Source organism: Lissotriton vulgaris, chromosome 4_1, assembly GCF_964263255.1.
Source record: "Lissotriton vulgaris chromosome 4_1, aLisVul1.2, whole genome shotgun sequence".
Classification (NCBI taxonomy): domain Eukaryota; kingdom Metazoa; phylum Chordata; class Amphibia; order Caudata; family Salamandridae; genus Lissotriton; species Lissotriton vulgaris.
The window spans coordinates 992,337,492-992,352,561 of NC_141691.1; the positions used below are offsets into that span (position 1 = coordinate 992,337,492).

Here is a 15,070-nt window from a genome sequence, read left to right on the forward strand (position 1 = left end):
CTGACAAAGATTTTGGACATGCCATATGACGGCCAGCTACTATTTGGCCCCAAAATTGCGTTACAAAGCATAAAAAAGGATACGGACACTGCAAGGGCCTTAGGCACACTGCAGTATAAAAATCAGTCCTTTTAAGGAAATAGAGGAAGAGGCCAATCTTCCTACAAAGGAGGGTTCCAGTACAGATCCTCTTATTCGTCCAACCAGAGTAGGCCACAGTATCAACAACGCCAGCAACAGCAAGGCCAGCAGTCCTCGTACGGAAAGTCGTCCTTTCGAGGCAGAGGGCAGAGAAAAAACAACGGGCGAAGACAATGACCTCTTAATTCAGCCAGTCCACACCTCATATCCCTTTTTAAAAATTAGAGGAAACATTACCTATTTTCTACAGAATTTGAGGAAAATTACTACGGACCGGTGGGTCCTTCAATTAATACAATTCGGCCACTGTATGGAATTCATGAGCATCCCTCCAAGAACCCCGCCTCGTCCAATGCATCACAAGAACCTAACACTGCTTCTGCAAGAAATCTCTGTTATGCTGCAGAAAGGAGCGATTGAGGGAGTTCCACCATCCCAAAGAGGGAAAGGGTTTTATTCCCATTTCTTTTTAATCCAAAAGAAGGATAAGAAATGAAGACCAATCCTAGATCTCAGGGCCCTCAACAAGTTCCTGAAAAAACAGTTGTTTCGCATGGTAACGATCCAGGAAGTTTTGCATCTTCTGGAGGAGGGGGATTGCATGGCGTCATTGGACTTACAAAACGCTTAAATCCATATACCAATTCACAAAAAGTACTTGAGATTCGTAGTAGCGGGCAGGCATTTCCAATTCTGTGTCCTGCCCTTTGGACTCAAGTCTGCGCCCCGCATCTTCACCAAATGTCTCTCCCTAGTGTCGGCATATCTCAGGCAATGCCATCATCAAGTCTTTCCCTATCTGGACGACTGGCTAATCAAGGCACCCTCCTTCGAAGACGCGCCCAGGTCTTCCAACGCCTGTCTGAATCTCTTCAATTGCCTGGGTCTCACGATCAATTACGAAAAATCAATCCTGCGACCATCTCAAACTATCAACTTTTTGGGAGCAACCTTGAACACGACCTCCGCAAGAGCGTTCCCCTCTCAGGAGAGGCAAAACAAGCTTCTCGTGCTAGCGTCTACAGTAGCCGCAAAAAGAGTGTTGAAGGTCCGACTCTTCAAGTCCCTTTTAGGGATGATGTCATCGTGCATCCTTTTGAACCCTCACTGTCACCTACGGATGCGTCCTCTGCAGGAAGCACTCTCGAGGCAATGGGTCCAGTGCACGGGGTCATTCAACGACCACATAAGAGTGACTTCTCAAGGCCATGAAATGGTGCATGTCTTCACGAAACCTGTCCCGAGGTTTGACATTCCTACTTCCAGCAGCTCCTCATGTAATAACAATGGACGCTTCCAAAGAAGGTTAGGGAGCCTTCCTGCAGGGACTGCAAATAAGCGGCAAGTGGTCAACTACGGAGAGAGAGCTCCACATCAATCAGCTCGAGTTGAGAGCGGTATTCTTGGCCCTACAGTCGTTCCTACTAAGAATCAAAAACTCCCTAGTGCTTGTCAGGACAGACAACACCACGACAATGCACTATCTCAGCCCGCTGACACTCTCTCGCGAGTCGCAAAAAATCTGGAACTGGTTAATAGTGAACAATGTAGCCCTAAAGGCGGAATATGTCCCAGGTATGGACAATGTACTCGCCGGCTCGTTGAGCAGACAAAAATCATCGTCTCACGAGTGGGAGTTGGACCAGAAGATTCTCAACCAAATTTTCGCAAGATGGGGCACACCACAGATAGATCTCTTCGCTACGAGGATCAACGCCAAATGCCCACACTTCGCAAGTTGGCATCCCCAATTAGGGTCTCTCGGGAATGCATTTTCCATCGCATGGCGCAACGTCTTTGCGTATGCCTTTCCGCCATTCCGATACTTCCCAGAGTCCTCAGGAAGATGAAGGTTGAGCCATGTACTCTCATTTTAATAGCCCCAACTTGGCCAAGACAGCATTGGTTCACAGAGCTATACCTTCTATCCCTGGAACCGCCAGTCCGTCTGAAGCAGTGTCTATCTCTACTCACTATGCACAGCCGGCAAATTCAACACCCGGATCTGAAGTCTCTCAAGTTAGCCGCCTGGCTCCTGAGTTCCGAGAGTTTCAGAATTTAAACATTCCACAGGATTGTAGAGACATCCTAGCCAAAGCACGAGCAGATAGCACTACCAAAACGTACTCCCTGAAATGGAAGAGGTTTTGTGTTTGGTGTGCAGGTCAAGGGATACATCCCTTTTCTTCTTCGCCGGAGCAAATCCTACCCTACCTGTTACTTCTGGCGAAGGCAGGCTTAGCCCACTCTTCAATTAAAGTACACTTCAGCTGGACCTTCCCTTTGGTCAAGCAGATTAATCAAACAAATCTTGAAGGGACTATACAGATCTTTCCCTCCAGTAAGGATGTTGCTACCTGCATGGCATCTGAATGTAGTCCTTAATCAACTCATGAAGCATCCATTCGAGCCGGTGCCCAGAGCTGACTTGAAATACATCTCTTGGAAAATGGCGCTACTTCTTGCGCTCAACTCCGCAAGGAGAGTGAGTGAGCTGCAGGCACTTTCGATTCAGGATCCTTTTATGCAATTTAAAAATGACAGAGTGGTCCTTCGAACCAATCTGAAGTTCATCCCAAAGGTTCTGTCCGATTTCCACCTTAATGAGCCTGTGGTTTTGCGCTCCTTCTTCCCAAATCCCAGTACAGCAGCGGAGAGGGCATTACATTCTCTGGATCTCAAGCGATGCTTGAAATTTTACATCGACAAAACAAGGACGTTTAGGAAATCAAATCAGCCTTTTTGTAGTTTACAGCAGACCTAGGAAGGGTCTCCCACTTACAAAACAGAGCATCTCGCCCTGGATTTCGGCAGCCATCTCATTCTGTCATGAGCAGGCAGGACTGCCTCTGCGCTCTAAGGTGCGAGCCCACTCCACAAGGGTTATAGCCACCTCTATGGCACTCTTTGCAGGGGTGCCTGTTATGGACATCTGCAGGGCGCCAACATGGAAGTCGCCTCATACCTTCACTAGGCATTATTGCCTGGACACAGAGTTTATGAAGGATGCAGCAGTGGGCAAGCAGTACTACGCCATCTATTTCATTGAGGTGAGCCTTCTTTCATCCTTCCATCCTTCTGTTATATGCGCATTTCTTTGCTGATGGTATTGTTTACATCTGTAGGCTGTTACTAGTTGCTGGATATGTTATTATCTAATAACTTGCATATACTGTACTATACGAAATGTGCTTTCTGCATTGCTTGCTACTCTGATTCAGGCATGTGAATCTATGAAAGACACCTAAAATACTGGATAAGAAATGTGTTACTTACCTGTAACTGCAGTTATCCAGTATTGGTGTCTTTCATAGATTCACATGCAACCCTCCCGCCTCCCCTGGAAGGACTCGCCTAATTCTCTCAGTAACACGCCTACGTAGCTTAGTGCGTACGAAAATCAGAGGGACTGAGGCTCCTGCCAGGAAGGTTCTAGAGGGAGGTGACAGCTGATTGGCTCTTTTCTAGAGTTTGGTCCTTTTTACAAAAGGACCTAGATATCTTACAAAAGTGAGGCCTTATGGCCTACTATTCTCTATATGTCTATGGGACATTACTTATTTATGTACCAGGGACTCCCATCTCGACGACGGGGAATGATTCAGGTATGTGAATCTATGAAAGACACCAATACTGGATAACTGCAGTTAAAGGTAAGTAACGCATTTCTTCCATGAAATCTCTTGCCAGCTTGAGATTACCTCATCAGTAGTTTGATTGTAGTCACTAACATTTGCCAAATAGAACTTACATTCAGGCAGTTCAAGTGCTAAACATTCTTGGAGTAATTTGCAAAATATGACAGCCACCACAAAAGATAGAATGGGAACTTGTTTTCAGACATAGAGTAGTAGAATCAAAGTACATTTTTGGGGTAGCCTCCTGTTGGTCTTGATAACTTCTACATCTACCCTTTTTATGAAACAAAGTCATAAGGCTTCTAAGCTTGATGACTTTAGCAGGGAAGAGATGACCATCTGGAGACTGGAGATGTGGATCCTGCAGAAAGGCAAATGATCTTAATGCCAGCCATGGGTAGGAGGTCAGATTACAATGAAGGTATGCAAGAATAGCACAGTGCGAATAAGTGGTTATACCTGACAAGGAATGAGCTTTCTGATTACTGTGGATCACTGGAAGGAAAGAAACATTTTACAAGTATCTCTTAGAAGAGTCAACAAAGAAGACCTCCCCTCTGCACCTTTAACCATACTACTACTTTGAGTTCCTTTAACCATACTACTACTTTGAGTTGCAACTTGTAATTCAACGTATGAAATAAAACATGCTTAGGGCCAACTAATATTTTGTATGCCATGCCCAAATGATTTGGAATTCACAGTCAGATACTGTTGGACTCTCTCACATTGTCAGGCCTGTTTCCTTGGAAGCGATGCTCTCAAGATACCCTCCTTTTGGCAGCACCGACTTATAGTCTTATATGTCACTATAGTATTGATGTGGCCAAAGTGGAGGAAGGGAAGTTGAGGTGGGTACTGCAGCGAAGGAGACCTGGAAGGAAAAAGGTTGGTCAACAATTCTTAGTTTTACTTTCACAAAGAATTGTTTTAACATTTCACACAAGAAAACGCTGGTTACTTCCTATAAGAGAGCAAGTCCAGAATTATAGTTCCTTATGTTAAATAACGCAAAGTTCTTGCTACTCCTGAATTGAAAGCTGTATTAGTTATTTTCAAGTTTCATGCGAGTTCCCAAAACTGTCTCCGCAGTGTTAACTATCCCAAGAGTAATGAAATGTGAAAAAAGGTGCTAAATGATCTGAATGGCTGGACATTGGAAGATTAAACTGCTGCACACCTTCTGGCTCATATAGAACAAAACTAATGGCTTCCACGTAGAGATATGAGGAAGGACGTAAAACAATTAGAATGAATGCCTGTGGGCCTGAAATATACTTTGCCAGATTGGATTCTCCATCACAAACGTAATGAATATCCTATCTACCGTATTAAAATGATACTATATGCTCGGTCATTTGTAATGCGGTGAACGGTAAATCCGTCACATTTGCAACAGGCTATCCCATTCGCCAAAGTCTAAATGGGGCCCTTTATTTCTAGTATGTTGCCCTATAATTACAGTCTTTCAAGGGCCCATTACCGTTCCTGACTAAAGCAATTCACACTAATTAAATTAGTGCAGCTCAATGTTGGGGGCCTTCCAGAAACAAGTCTTTATTTTCAGAGACCTGCAGTGTAGAGCCACGCTACGTTCAGATGCTCAGTGTAAGCAGAAACATCTGAAATCTGTTCAATGTGATGTCTGACTTGGGCTGAACCTTAACCATCATCATAGTAATCTCTATTTAGTAAACTATTCCCAAGTGTTGGCAGTGAAGTGAGCTGAAAATCCTAAGTTATGTTAATACATTATTATAGACATCGTGTTTATAAACTAAGCGTCTCTATCGGCAAGACTGTACTTAATAATGAGGTGGGAAATCAGACCAAAGTTGTCAGAATGGTTGTATAAACCAGTGGTAAATGTGATTTGTAAGGAATAGAGCAATATTATGAGTTTTAAATATTTTTAAATAGCACCTTTTCTACCGAACACATAGTTACAATATTAGGCATAGGGGTATGAAGCAATATGCACAGATTTGATACAATTTCGGAACTTTCCAGCACACTGCCCAGAAAAAGACTTACTGGGCCCCGTAGCACTTAGGACTTTGTGAGTGTGCCATCCCGAGATAGAAAGCCCGTTGAACTGAAACCACTCCTCTACCACCTACGCACTACCTGAGTGAGGTGCGTTTCGAGTAATGCTCAAACCTATGAGATATAGCAATAATTAGTGGAACTCAAACCTGCTTTTGCCAACGAAGGCACTCTCGATAACCAAAGGAAACCAATCAAGGGTATATTTTAAAAATTTATTTTTAAAATCAAAATCCTTTCCTAGTGCATACAATATGAAGAGTAACTATTCTAAAAATCCACAAAATTTTGTCAGGAAAATTTACCAATATAGTGAATAACAGATAATATTGTTACATATTGATTATAGCATAAAGATGTCTTTATAATAATATCTCCAACCCAAGCCTCACTTGTTTTGCTATCTAGCTAAATTTAGCACCAAAAGGAAAGGGGCCTATTTTGAGTTTCAAAGATGATTCATGCCCACATACCTCCTCTGAACAGTAGGATCAATGTTCAACAAAAAGAAGCATGTGCTGTTCTTAACTGCTTTGGCTAAATGTGCCTCCCAATAGCCTTTAGAAAAGGAAAGTGCTACAGTTCTGTATGGCCCCTGTCTTGTGTCTCTAGCACGAAGTTCCTCTCTTTCTCTTCACCCTCTGTTCTTAGTTTACACAATTAATCTTTTCATTGGTGAACTATTCAGACTAAACAATAAGCAGAAATGGGTTTTGAACCTGTTCATTGCTTAAAACAGTCACTGGAAAAGAGAATTCGACTCATAAAAAAATAAGAATATTTTAAAAGCAGACATGAATATCACATTGTAATGAGTAATGACATGAATAAATATGGATTTTATATTTGCCAATCATATCTAAATAACTCAATTTTGTTCTAACAATTACTGTTGGAATAGGTGTGTTTCAACACATTTTCAAAACCTTGTGACTGTGTAAAGATTTCCAGAATTGTTGAAGATTGCATCTCCATCCTGGGAGTGGCCTGAATGTAAACATTACTTTGAAGTTTGACCACAACCATTGAATATGTCTTATTAATCATTTTTTCCCCAGCTTTGTCCTTGTGAACAGTGTGACCTTGGAGGGAGATGGCTGCCCTATATGCAAGTCGGCTGAAGCTGAGCTCCATGAACTATCTCTCACCCTGAATTGTTCAAGAAAGGTAACATTCTGTATTCCACTGTAGACTTTACATATCTCTAACAGTTTACTGATATTCCATGTACACATGTGTGTAGGTGTGTATGTTTTGATGAACATTCTTAGACTTAGGTCATGCGCTATTTTCCACCACATTGTTCAAAGCACCACTAATTTATTGGAGGGAAAGATAATTCACTGCCTACAAAAGTCTGTTTTTAGTTGTATTTTAAAAAAGCTCTTTGGCTGCCTAAATGTTCTTGACATTTATTGCCTATGAAGTTCTCTTGGACGGTAAGTGCTTTGGAGACAAAAGGGACCTGCATTAGCAGAGACATTCTACAATAGAGATTGAAAATGTGTACCAGAGGATGGAGCAATGATACATAATACTGTAGAACAGACCAAATATTACTTATTTTGGACTTAAACTAGTCATCTGTCAAATAAACTATTTACATTAGCTCAAGGTTAAGGTGGGAGCTAAAACAAGAATTTAAAAAACATAAAACTATATTTGCACTACATTTGTTACCACCCATCTGAAGATGTTTCTTGGGTGGGGCAAGGTCTATGTCATGCTGCATTACATGTGGTTTCAGTGTTCGGTTGGGGAAATGCTCAGAGCTAGTGCAGATTATAAGCCCTCAAGATGTGTATATGTTGTTTTTACTGCAGACCATAGGCTCTATTAATATAAATAAGTTTGGATAAGTCATGATATATGTGGAAACACTGGAGAAATAACTTAATTACCAGTATTTATTTCAGATGTTAAGACGGCTTAATATGAAGCAAAAAATAAAAAATAAAGGACTTATTGGAGTTTGTCTATGTTGAAGTTTTGTAAAGTGCTGAATGTTCCATCTTGATCTTGAAGGAAGAGATCATACCAAAAGGAATTGGTGGTAGAAAAGAAGCTATATAACACAAAAGGGGAATGAGCCAAAGGTTTATGGAGCCTGAAGAGTTGTCCTCTACAATTACAACATATTACCCTCTATGGAACTAAAAGGCTCTGTTGGAGGGAGGGATTTGGGCAGCTTAACTTGAGCCGGAGCGCTCAGGGATGCTCACTCTAAAATGAGGAAACAAACGTGTGTGGTGTAGGAACTGAATCAAGAGTTTGCCTGTACTTTATTACAATGAAACCACTTCAACAAGAAGAGTAAAGAAACACTTTAAAATTCAATTATGAGCCTGGGAGTCTTAGCAAAGACTGGGAATTTAAAGACACATTTCTGGAATGTATAACAAACTCATGCAATGCATATATATTTCTAAATCAATGGTAATGCAGAGGAGAGAGAGAAGAAAACATTTTCAAAATACAATAATCATTATAGCCTCAGGCAAGGATCCTAGATGGATGGCTGAGGGGAACCACACATGCGTCATGACCCAAGGGGTCATTTGTGCAAGGTAGTTCATCAAGTGGACTGAGGAGCAGATCTTTATACTCTTTTAAGGAAGAATTAGTGCCCACAGAAACATGACATCAACAGGTGCTTTGTCCGCAGACCATGACGCGCTTTGGTCACTTCTCAGAAATATTAGGGACACAGAAGTGACACCCACATAGCAAATGTTTACCAAAAGGTCATTTGATGTTTGACTGTGAATCATAATGAAATTGAACATCTATTGACCAGGATTTGCGTCACTTCAAGGAAATTTGTATACGTTTATAATAGTTTCTCTTAGCTTGAGATGTTCTGTGTTCTTGTGGTTTTGATATATTTCAATAGATGTGAGAACAGAACTGCACGTTGGATGCAACGAAAGAGTGGGGGATTGGGGTAGCTGGGGCTTCGCTGAGGAGATGTCTTATGATTTTAGTCCACATCGTCCACATCACCCACGTCGCCCGTCAGCATGACCTCAACATCATCTCTTATGCCGACGACACCCAGCTGATCCTCTCCCTCACCAAGGACCCCCTCACCGCCAAAACCAACCTCCACGAAGGAATGAAAGCCGTCGTAGAGTGGATGAAGAACAGCCGTCTGAAGCTGAACTTGGACAAAACTTAGGTCCTCATCCTCGGCCCCACCCCCTCAGCCTGGGACGACTCCTGGTGGTCGACCGCACTAGGAGCAGCACCGACATCCACCGACCACGCAAGCACCTTGGGGTTCATCCTCTACTCAACACTCTCCATGACCAAGCAAGTCAACACCGTCTCATCCTCCTGCTTCAACACCCTCTGCATGCTCCACTAGATCTACCGGTGGATCCCCACCGAAACAAGAAGAACTGTTACCCAGGCCCTCGTCAGCAGCAGGCTGGACTACAGAAACGCCCTCTACACAGGAGCCTCGGCCAAACTCCTGAAACGTCTACAACGCATACAGAACACCTCTGCACGTCTGATCCTCGACTTCCCCCGCCACAGCCACATCACACCCCACCTGAGAGACATGCACTGGCTTCCCGTCAAAAAGAGGATCACCTTAAGCTCCTCACCCACGCACACAAGGCACTCCACAACACCGGACCAACATACCTCAACAGATGTCTCAACTTCTACACCCCGAACCGCCAGCTCCGCTCTGCCGACCTCGACCTCGCCCTCACCACGGTCCCCGAAGAGCGACCACCGGCGGCAGATCGTTCTCCCACCTTGCCGCCAAGACCTGGAACACCCTCCCCATCCTCCTACGGCAGACCCAGGACCTACTGACCTTCAGGAGGCTACTCAAGACCTGGCTTTTTTTAAAAAACATTTTTATTATAGTTCAAGACAATCATAGGGCATATATAGAGATTCACTGTGTGCATACAGCGAGATCGATAATCACTCAGTCTAGATACAATACACAAAAGAAAAAACATATGAAAGATAACCTTAGGCTGCAGTGCATTTGGGTACATAAGACCTGGCTTTTTGAGCAGTAGCAGCACCCCTCCCCCCCCCCCAGCGCCTTGATACCCCCACGAGTGAGTAGTACGCTTTACAAATTTCCAGATTTATTGATTGATAGTCAGAAAGGCACCGGGCCTGCTGTACAGGGCCTACTGTGTTCAGAAAAAAGAGTTAGAATACTTAGGTCAATTTAACAAATCCCTTCATGCTGGCTGGTGAGGCCATATGGGGATCCCATGCTACAGGTGTGGACAGGTGTGGGTAGGAATAGACTAAGACATTTATATGGTAAAACTGGACCCTGCTTCAGCTCTGATGTTTTTTTTCCCAATTTATTTTATTTCAGAGTGTACAGCCGTCAGTACACATTTTTATTGCATGTGACCACATTGTGCATCAATGATGTCAATACAAAGTACAATTAGTGGATTTAAGCACCCTCCCTACATCTACGATGTCCCCAGGACAATCTGGGGTTCAAACCCCAAATGACTTCCTGAAGTAAATTTTAAAATGCTGGGAGCACTATACATCCTCGATAAGTTAAACAGTTGGTAGTGACACACAAAACAGATAACCAAGAATATAAGAAAGAAAAGAAAACATAGGCAGCAGTTGGCAGAGGTAATGTAATCCATATATCTCTATAAGACATAGACAGGCTAAACATATATCGGAGTCCAACCCACTCCTCCCTCCGGATGGACTCATAGTACAATGAGTAACATGTTGATGAGGCATCTGTTCCAATCCATTGCCATCCGATGACACAGATTTGTCGGGGTTTTAACCATTACAGGCATGCTTTCGCGAAGACAATCTCCCCCCCTCCCCTCCCGGAGGGGTCTGGGAGTCTTCCAATCACCCAGCTCGCCCTTGTCCAGTGAGGTAGGTCAACCGGATCACTGACAGAATATCGAGGAGCAAAATATCGACCTGCCAAAATATTGTGGGGAAAATATAGAATGCCAGAATATCGAATTCCTATCTTCAAACTGGTAAGTACAAAAATATCGACTCCAAAATACAAAATATCGTTGTAAATAATATAGACAGTCAAAATACCGAATTTTTTAAATAAGTAATATAATAATAAATATAATTAATTTAAACATACTTAAAATACTTAAATAAACTTAAAATTAATAAATAATTAATGTAACTTAAAAAAAGTTTTAAATAATTTTAATACATATATATATATATTATATATATATACATATTATTAACAAAACATATACAATATTTTCAACGTAGGATAGCGAGAGGGTTAAATTTACTATTACCACTCCAGTGAGTGCAACAGTAGAGAAAACATTGAATAGCGTAGGGGTAAAAATTACTATTCCCACTCCAGAGAGTGCAACAGTAGGGAAAGCATTGGATAGCGTAGAGGTAAAAATTACTATTCCTACTCTAGAGAGTGCAACAGTAGGGAAAGCATTGCATAGCGTAAGGGTAAAAATTACTATTCCCACTCCAGAGAGTGCAACAGTAGGGAAAGCGTTGGATAGCGGGAGATTAAAAATTACTATTCCCACTCCAGTGAGTGCAACTGTAGGGAAAGCATTGGATAGCGTAGGGGTAAAAATTACTATTCCCACTCCAGAGAGTGCAACAGTAGGGAAAGCGTTGGATAGCGTAGGCATAAAATGTACTATTCCCACCCCAGTGAGTGCAAGAGTAGGGAAAGCATTGGATAGCGGGAGGGTAAAAATTACTATTCCAACTCCAGAGAGTGCAACAGTAGGGAAAGCATTGCATAGCGTAGAGGTAAAAATTACTATTCCAACTCGAGACAGAGCTTGGGAGAGTCAAAAACCTGCCTCCAAATTATAGTTAATTTTAAGCAGTTATCAAGTGACAAGCTGAATGTCATTGTTTCCCTAGATGCCATTGACATCAAGGTGTTAAACTCCAGCTACCACGCTCATTCAGGATGAGACTCTAACCAAAGGAGAGCCGATGGTCCTTGACGAAGGAAGGGGCCACACGAGGTTTTCACAAGGGAAGGCCTTCAATTGGAAAAGCGGATAAGGGCATGATGCATTTCGACAGTATCGTCTTCTTCAGATGCCGCTGCCACACTGAAAACAACCCCACGCCTCTGTTTTCAATCAGTCTGCAGTACCTCCCTTAATTAGAAGGTCACACCTCACCTGTCATGTGCTAGTTCACCTGCTGCATACAGAATAGTCCTACAGCTCCCAGAATGCATCTTCTCTGGGCCGATGGTACGAGGGGAAACTTGAAAAATTAAATCCATGTGGAAATAGTGTGCTGCAGAACAGGGCGCGCTGTCTCCTGTGGAAATAGTTTCCTCCGGCCTCCTCAAGTCCCCGCATACGTTCCAACCTCCGTGGCACAGCTCAGCCGGGTCATGGGCTGACTTCAATGAACCCAGCCACCTTGTGAAGTCACAAGCTGCCTGCTGACAGTGTCCCTTGCCTGGCCAGTGCTTGAAGAGGTGGGCTTGGAGCAATCCGATACCTTGGGTGAAAAAACAAACTGCTTGCGCAGACACCAGTGAAATCTCCAGCCAGCTTTGTAGAACGCCACCCCTATATATATATCAAAAAAGCAGCCCTCCAATGAAGAAAGGTGAGAGGCCCCACGGGGGAAACCGGTTAAAGGCTTCATTTAGGACAATGCAGCATGATGATGCATTTCGGCGCAACAAGCGCCTTCCTCAGATGCTCATTCAAATACAGTCTTGTTAGTCCCACACCTGCATATACCTCCTGCTGCACTCCCATTGGTCGGAGAGCCCATCCCCTTGGTCACATGTCAGCACACCCTCTGTAGTTCGATGAACAACTACGTGTCCCAGAGTTCTCTATCCCGGGACTGGTTTTGCTGGGGGGAGAAAAATAAAAGACCAAAATAGTCTCAGTTGCAGTGGTAAAAAGTGCAGAGTTCAAATGATTGCCCCCGTATTTGTTAGCATGTCCTTTTGCCTCCTTGGGTACCCTTGATCGTTCTAGCCCCTCAGACAGGCATCAGACGGGCCTTGCGACTGGATACAGTGATTCCCTCCGCTTCGTGCAGTCACGAACTGCTCTTGGCAGAAGCCCTGTCCCTCTTCTGTCCTCCGAGGCGGGCCGGAGTAACCAAATCCTTGGTAAAGTGAAAAGAACAGCGTGAGCTGGACCAGTAAACCTCCGGCCTTCTTGCAGAACAAGGGCCTCCCAAGCACGCCACTGGCAGCGTGCAAAACATCCAAAAAGCACCCCTCCAATGAAGAAAGGTGAGAGACCACATGGGGGAAACCGGTTGGAGGCTTTATTTAGGACAATGCAGCATGATGCATTTTGGCGCAACAAGCGCCTTCCTCAGATGCCCTTTCAAATACAGTCTTGTTAGTCCCACAGCTGCATATACCTCCTGCTGCACTCCCATTGGTCGGGGAGCCTATCCCCGTGGTCACATGTCAGCACACCCTCTGTAGTTCGATGAACAACTACGTGTCCCAGAGTTCGATTCAATTCAAAGGATCTTTATTCGGATATAAAAACCATCCATAAAAGTACAGGTACATCACAACAATTCATCCTAATAAAAGCAATAAAAGAATCATTTAAAAGGCTATATAAAGGTGACACAATTAATTTCATAAGATAGGCTTCCAGTCACATTATTTTACGGTACAACATATAATATGTTTAGCCAAGCTTGCACTACGATAGAGGCAGTACATAGACTAATTAACCACAATATGTGCAAAAATACAATCACTAGTGCAAATATACAAAAGTGCAAACTATGCAAAAATAGTGCAAACTTTATCAGACCATATTCATTGATGCAGAGCGAACAGCGGATTGGAAAAAGCAGCTAACTCTGAAGATTACATCATCAGTTCCTAGCATCAATAAATCTCTAAATGCTAAGTTAAAATCCATCAGGGCATTCTCTCTAAAATATGTGATTAGGTAAAGTTTAGTGTATTTTACATAAAAACCACAGAAAAACATAAAATGTAAAAGGCTTTGTTTACCACCTAAATTACAGGGACAGCTTACATTTTCCAAATTTTTATTAAAGCTTAATGGGAAGCAGAGTAGATTTTTAATGCTTCCGTCCCTAAAGGGAAACAGCAAACTCCTATTCCATCTGCCCAATTTTTTCCGCAGGTAGCCATGAGGCATATTGTTAAACCTACCAAATGTTTCGGAAGGGGGATATACTTTATAATAGTAGGCTTTACAAGCTCGGTCCTTTCCCTCTCCTTTCTGTACTGATCATACAAAGCCCTTTTTACTAGGTTCTTATGGGAGCAATCAATAATTAGGGGTGATGAAAATAGATGCCCCTTCTCCACACTTACTAAGCTTTTCTCTACTGCTCTGAGCCAGGGTATGTGGTCAGCCCACTCGCATTTTAGACAATCCGTTATAATTTTGCGGGTTAAAGAGGCAGCAGGATTCCGGCATATTTTCAACCAAAACAAGGCGGGCCTAGATCTTATAAAATCCTCTACATACGGGAGATTCAGTTCCCTATGACAAACATAAGTTGGAGCAAAAATCAGACCCCCCCCCCCCCCTCCCCAGAACCTTCCGACAGAATCTATTTTCTTCGGTGGGTATGTTGGTACAATTCGAATAGCCCCACACCTCTGCACCATAGGTTCCTGTTGGTAGACATTGGGTTTTGTAAATTTGTAGCAGTGGTGTTATTACCTCGGCGTGTTTGGGTTGGCGGAGGCTGATAATGGAATTGATGGCTTTGCCCAATTTGTTCCTCCCACTGGCAACATGCGGCTGCCAAGATCCAGAATCTGAGAACAACAGACCTAAGTAAGGGAAAGTGCTAGTGGTTTTTAAAACATTATTCCCTGAAACAATATGACAGATTTTATGCTTTTTTGGGCCACAAGACATTATAAAAGATTTACTAAAATTAGTGCATAGACCAAGGTCGGCCATATATAAAACAAAGCCTGTTATTAAAGTGCGTAATGCATTGGGTGTGCGGCCCATAAGGACCGCATCATCCACGTAAAGAAGTACGGGAAGAGGTTTTCTATTAATATTCGGGACATCACTGGCCAATTTACACAAAGAGTTGTTTAATTCATTTATGTACAAAATAAAAAGCAAGGGGGCTAGGACACAGCCTTGTCTGACCCCCCCTGCCAATTAAAATGTCGCCTGAGACTTCACCGTCATTTTTATTCGGACGCGGGCTTTCAAGTCACTATGTAGGTGAGCTAAAAAATGAACAAGTGACTC

At 43.0% G+C, this 15,070-nt stretch overlaps 1 protein-coding gene across 1 annotated transcript in view; it reads left to right on the forward strand.

The window, feature by feature from the left end:
• MPPE1 (metallophosphoesterase 1) overlaps nt 1–15,070 on the forward strand; it is a 736,638-nt gene that overhangs the window by 401,272 nt on the left and 320,296 nt on the right. Inside the window, exon 6 of the mRNA XM_086965256.1 lies at nt 6,884–6,992. Coding sequence (XP_086821382.1) covers nt 6,884–6,992 — 109 coding nt within the window. The remainder of the gene's footprint in view (nt 1–6,883; nt 6,993–15,070) is intronic.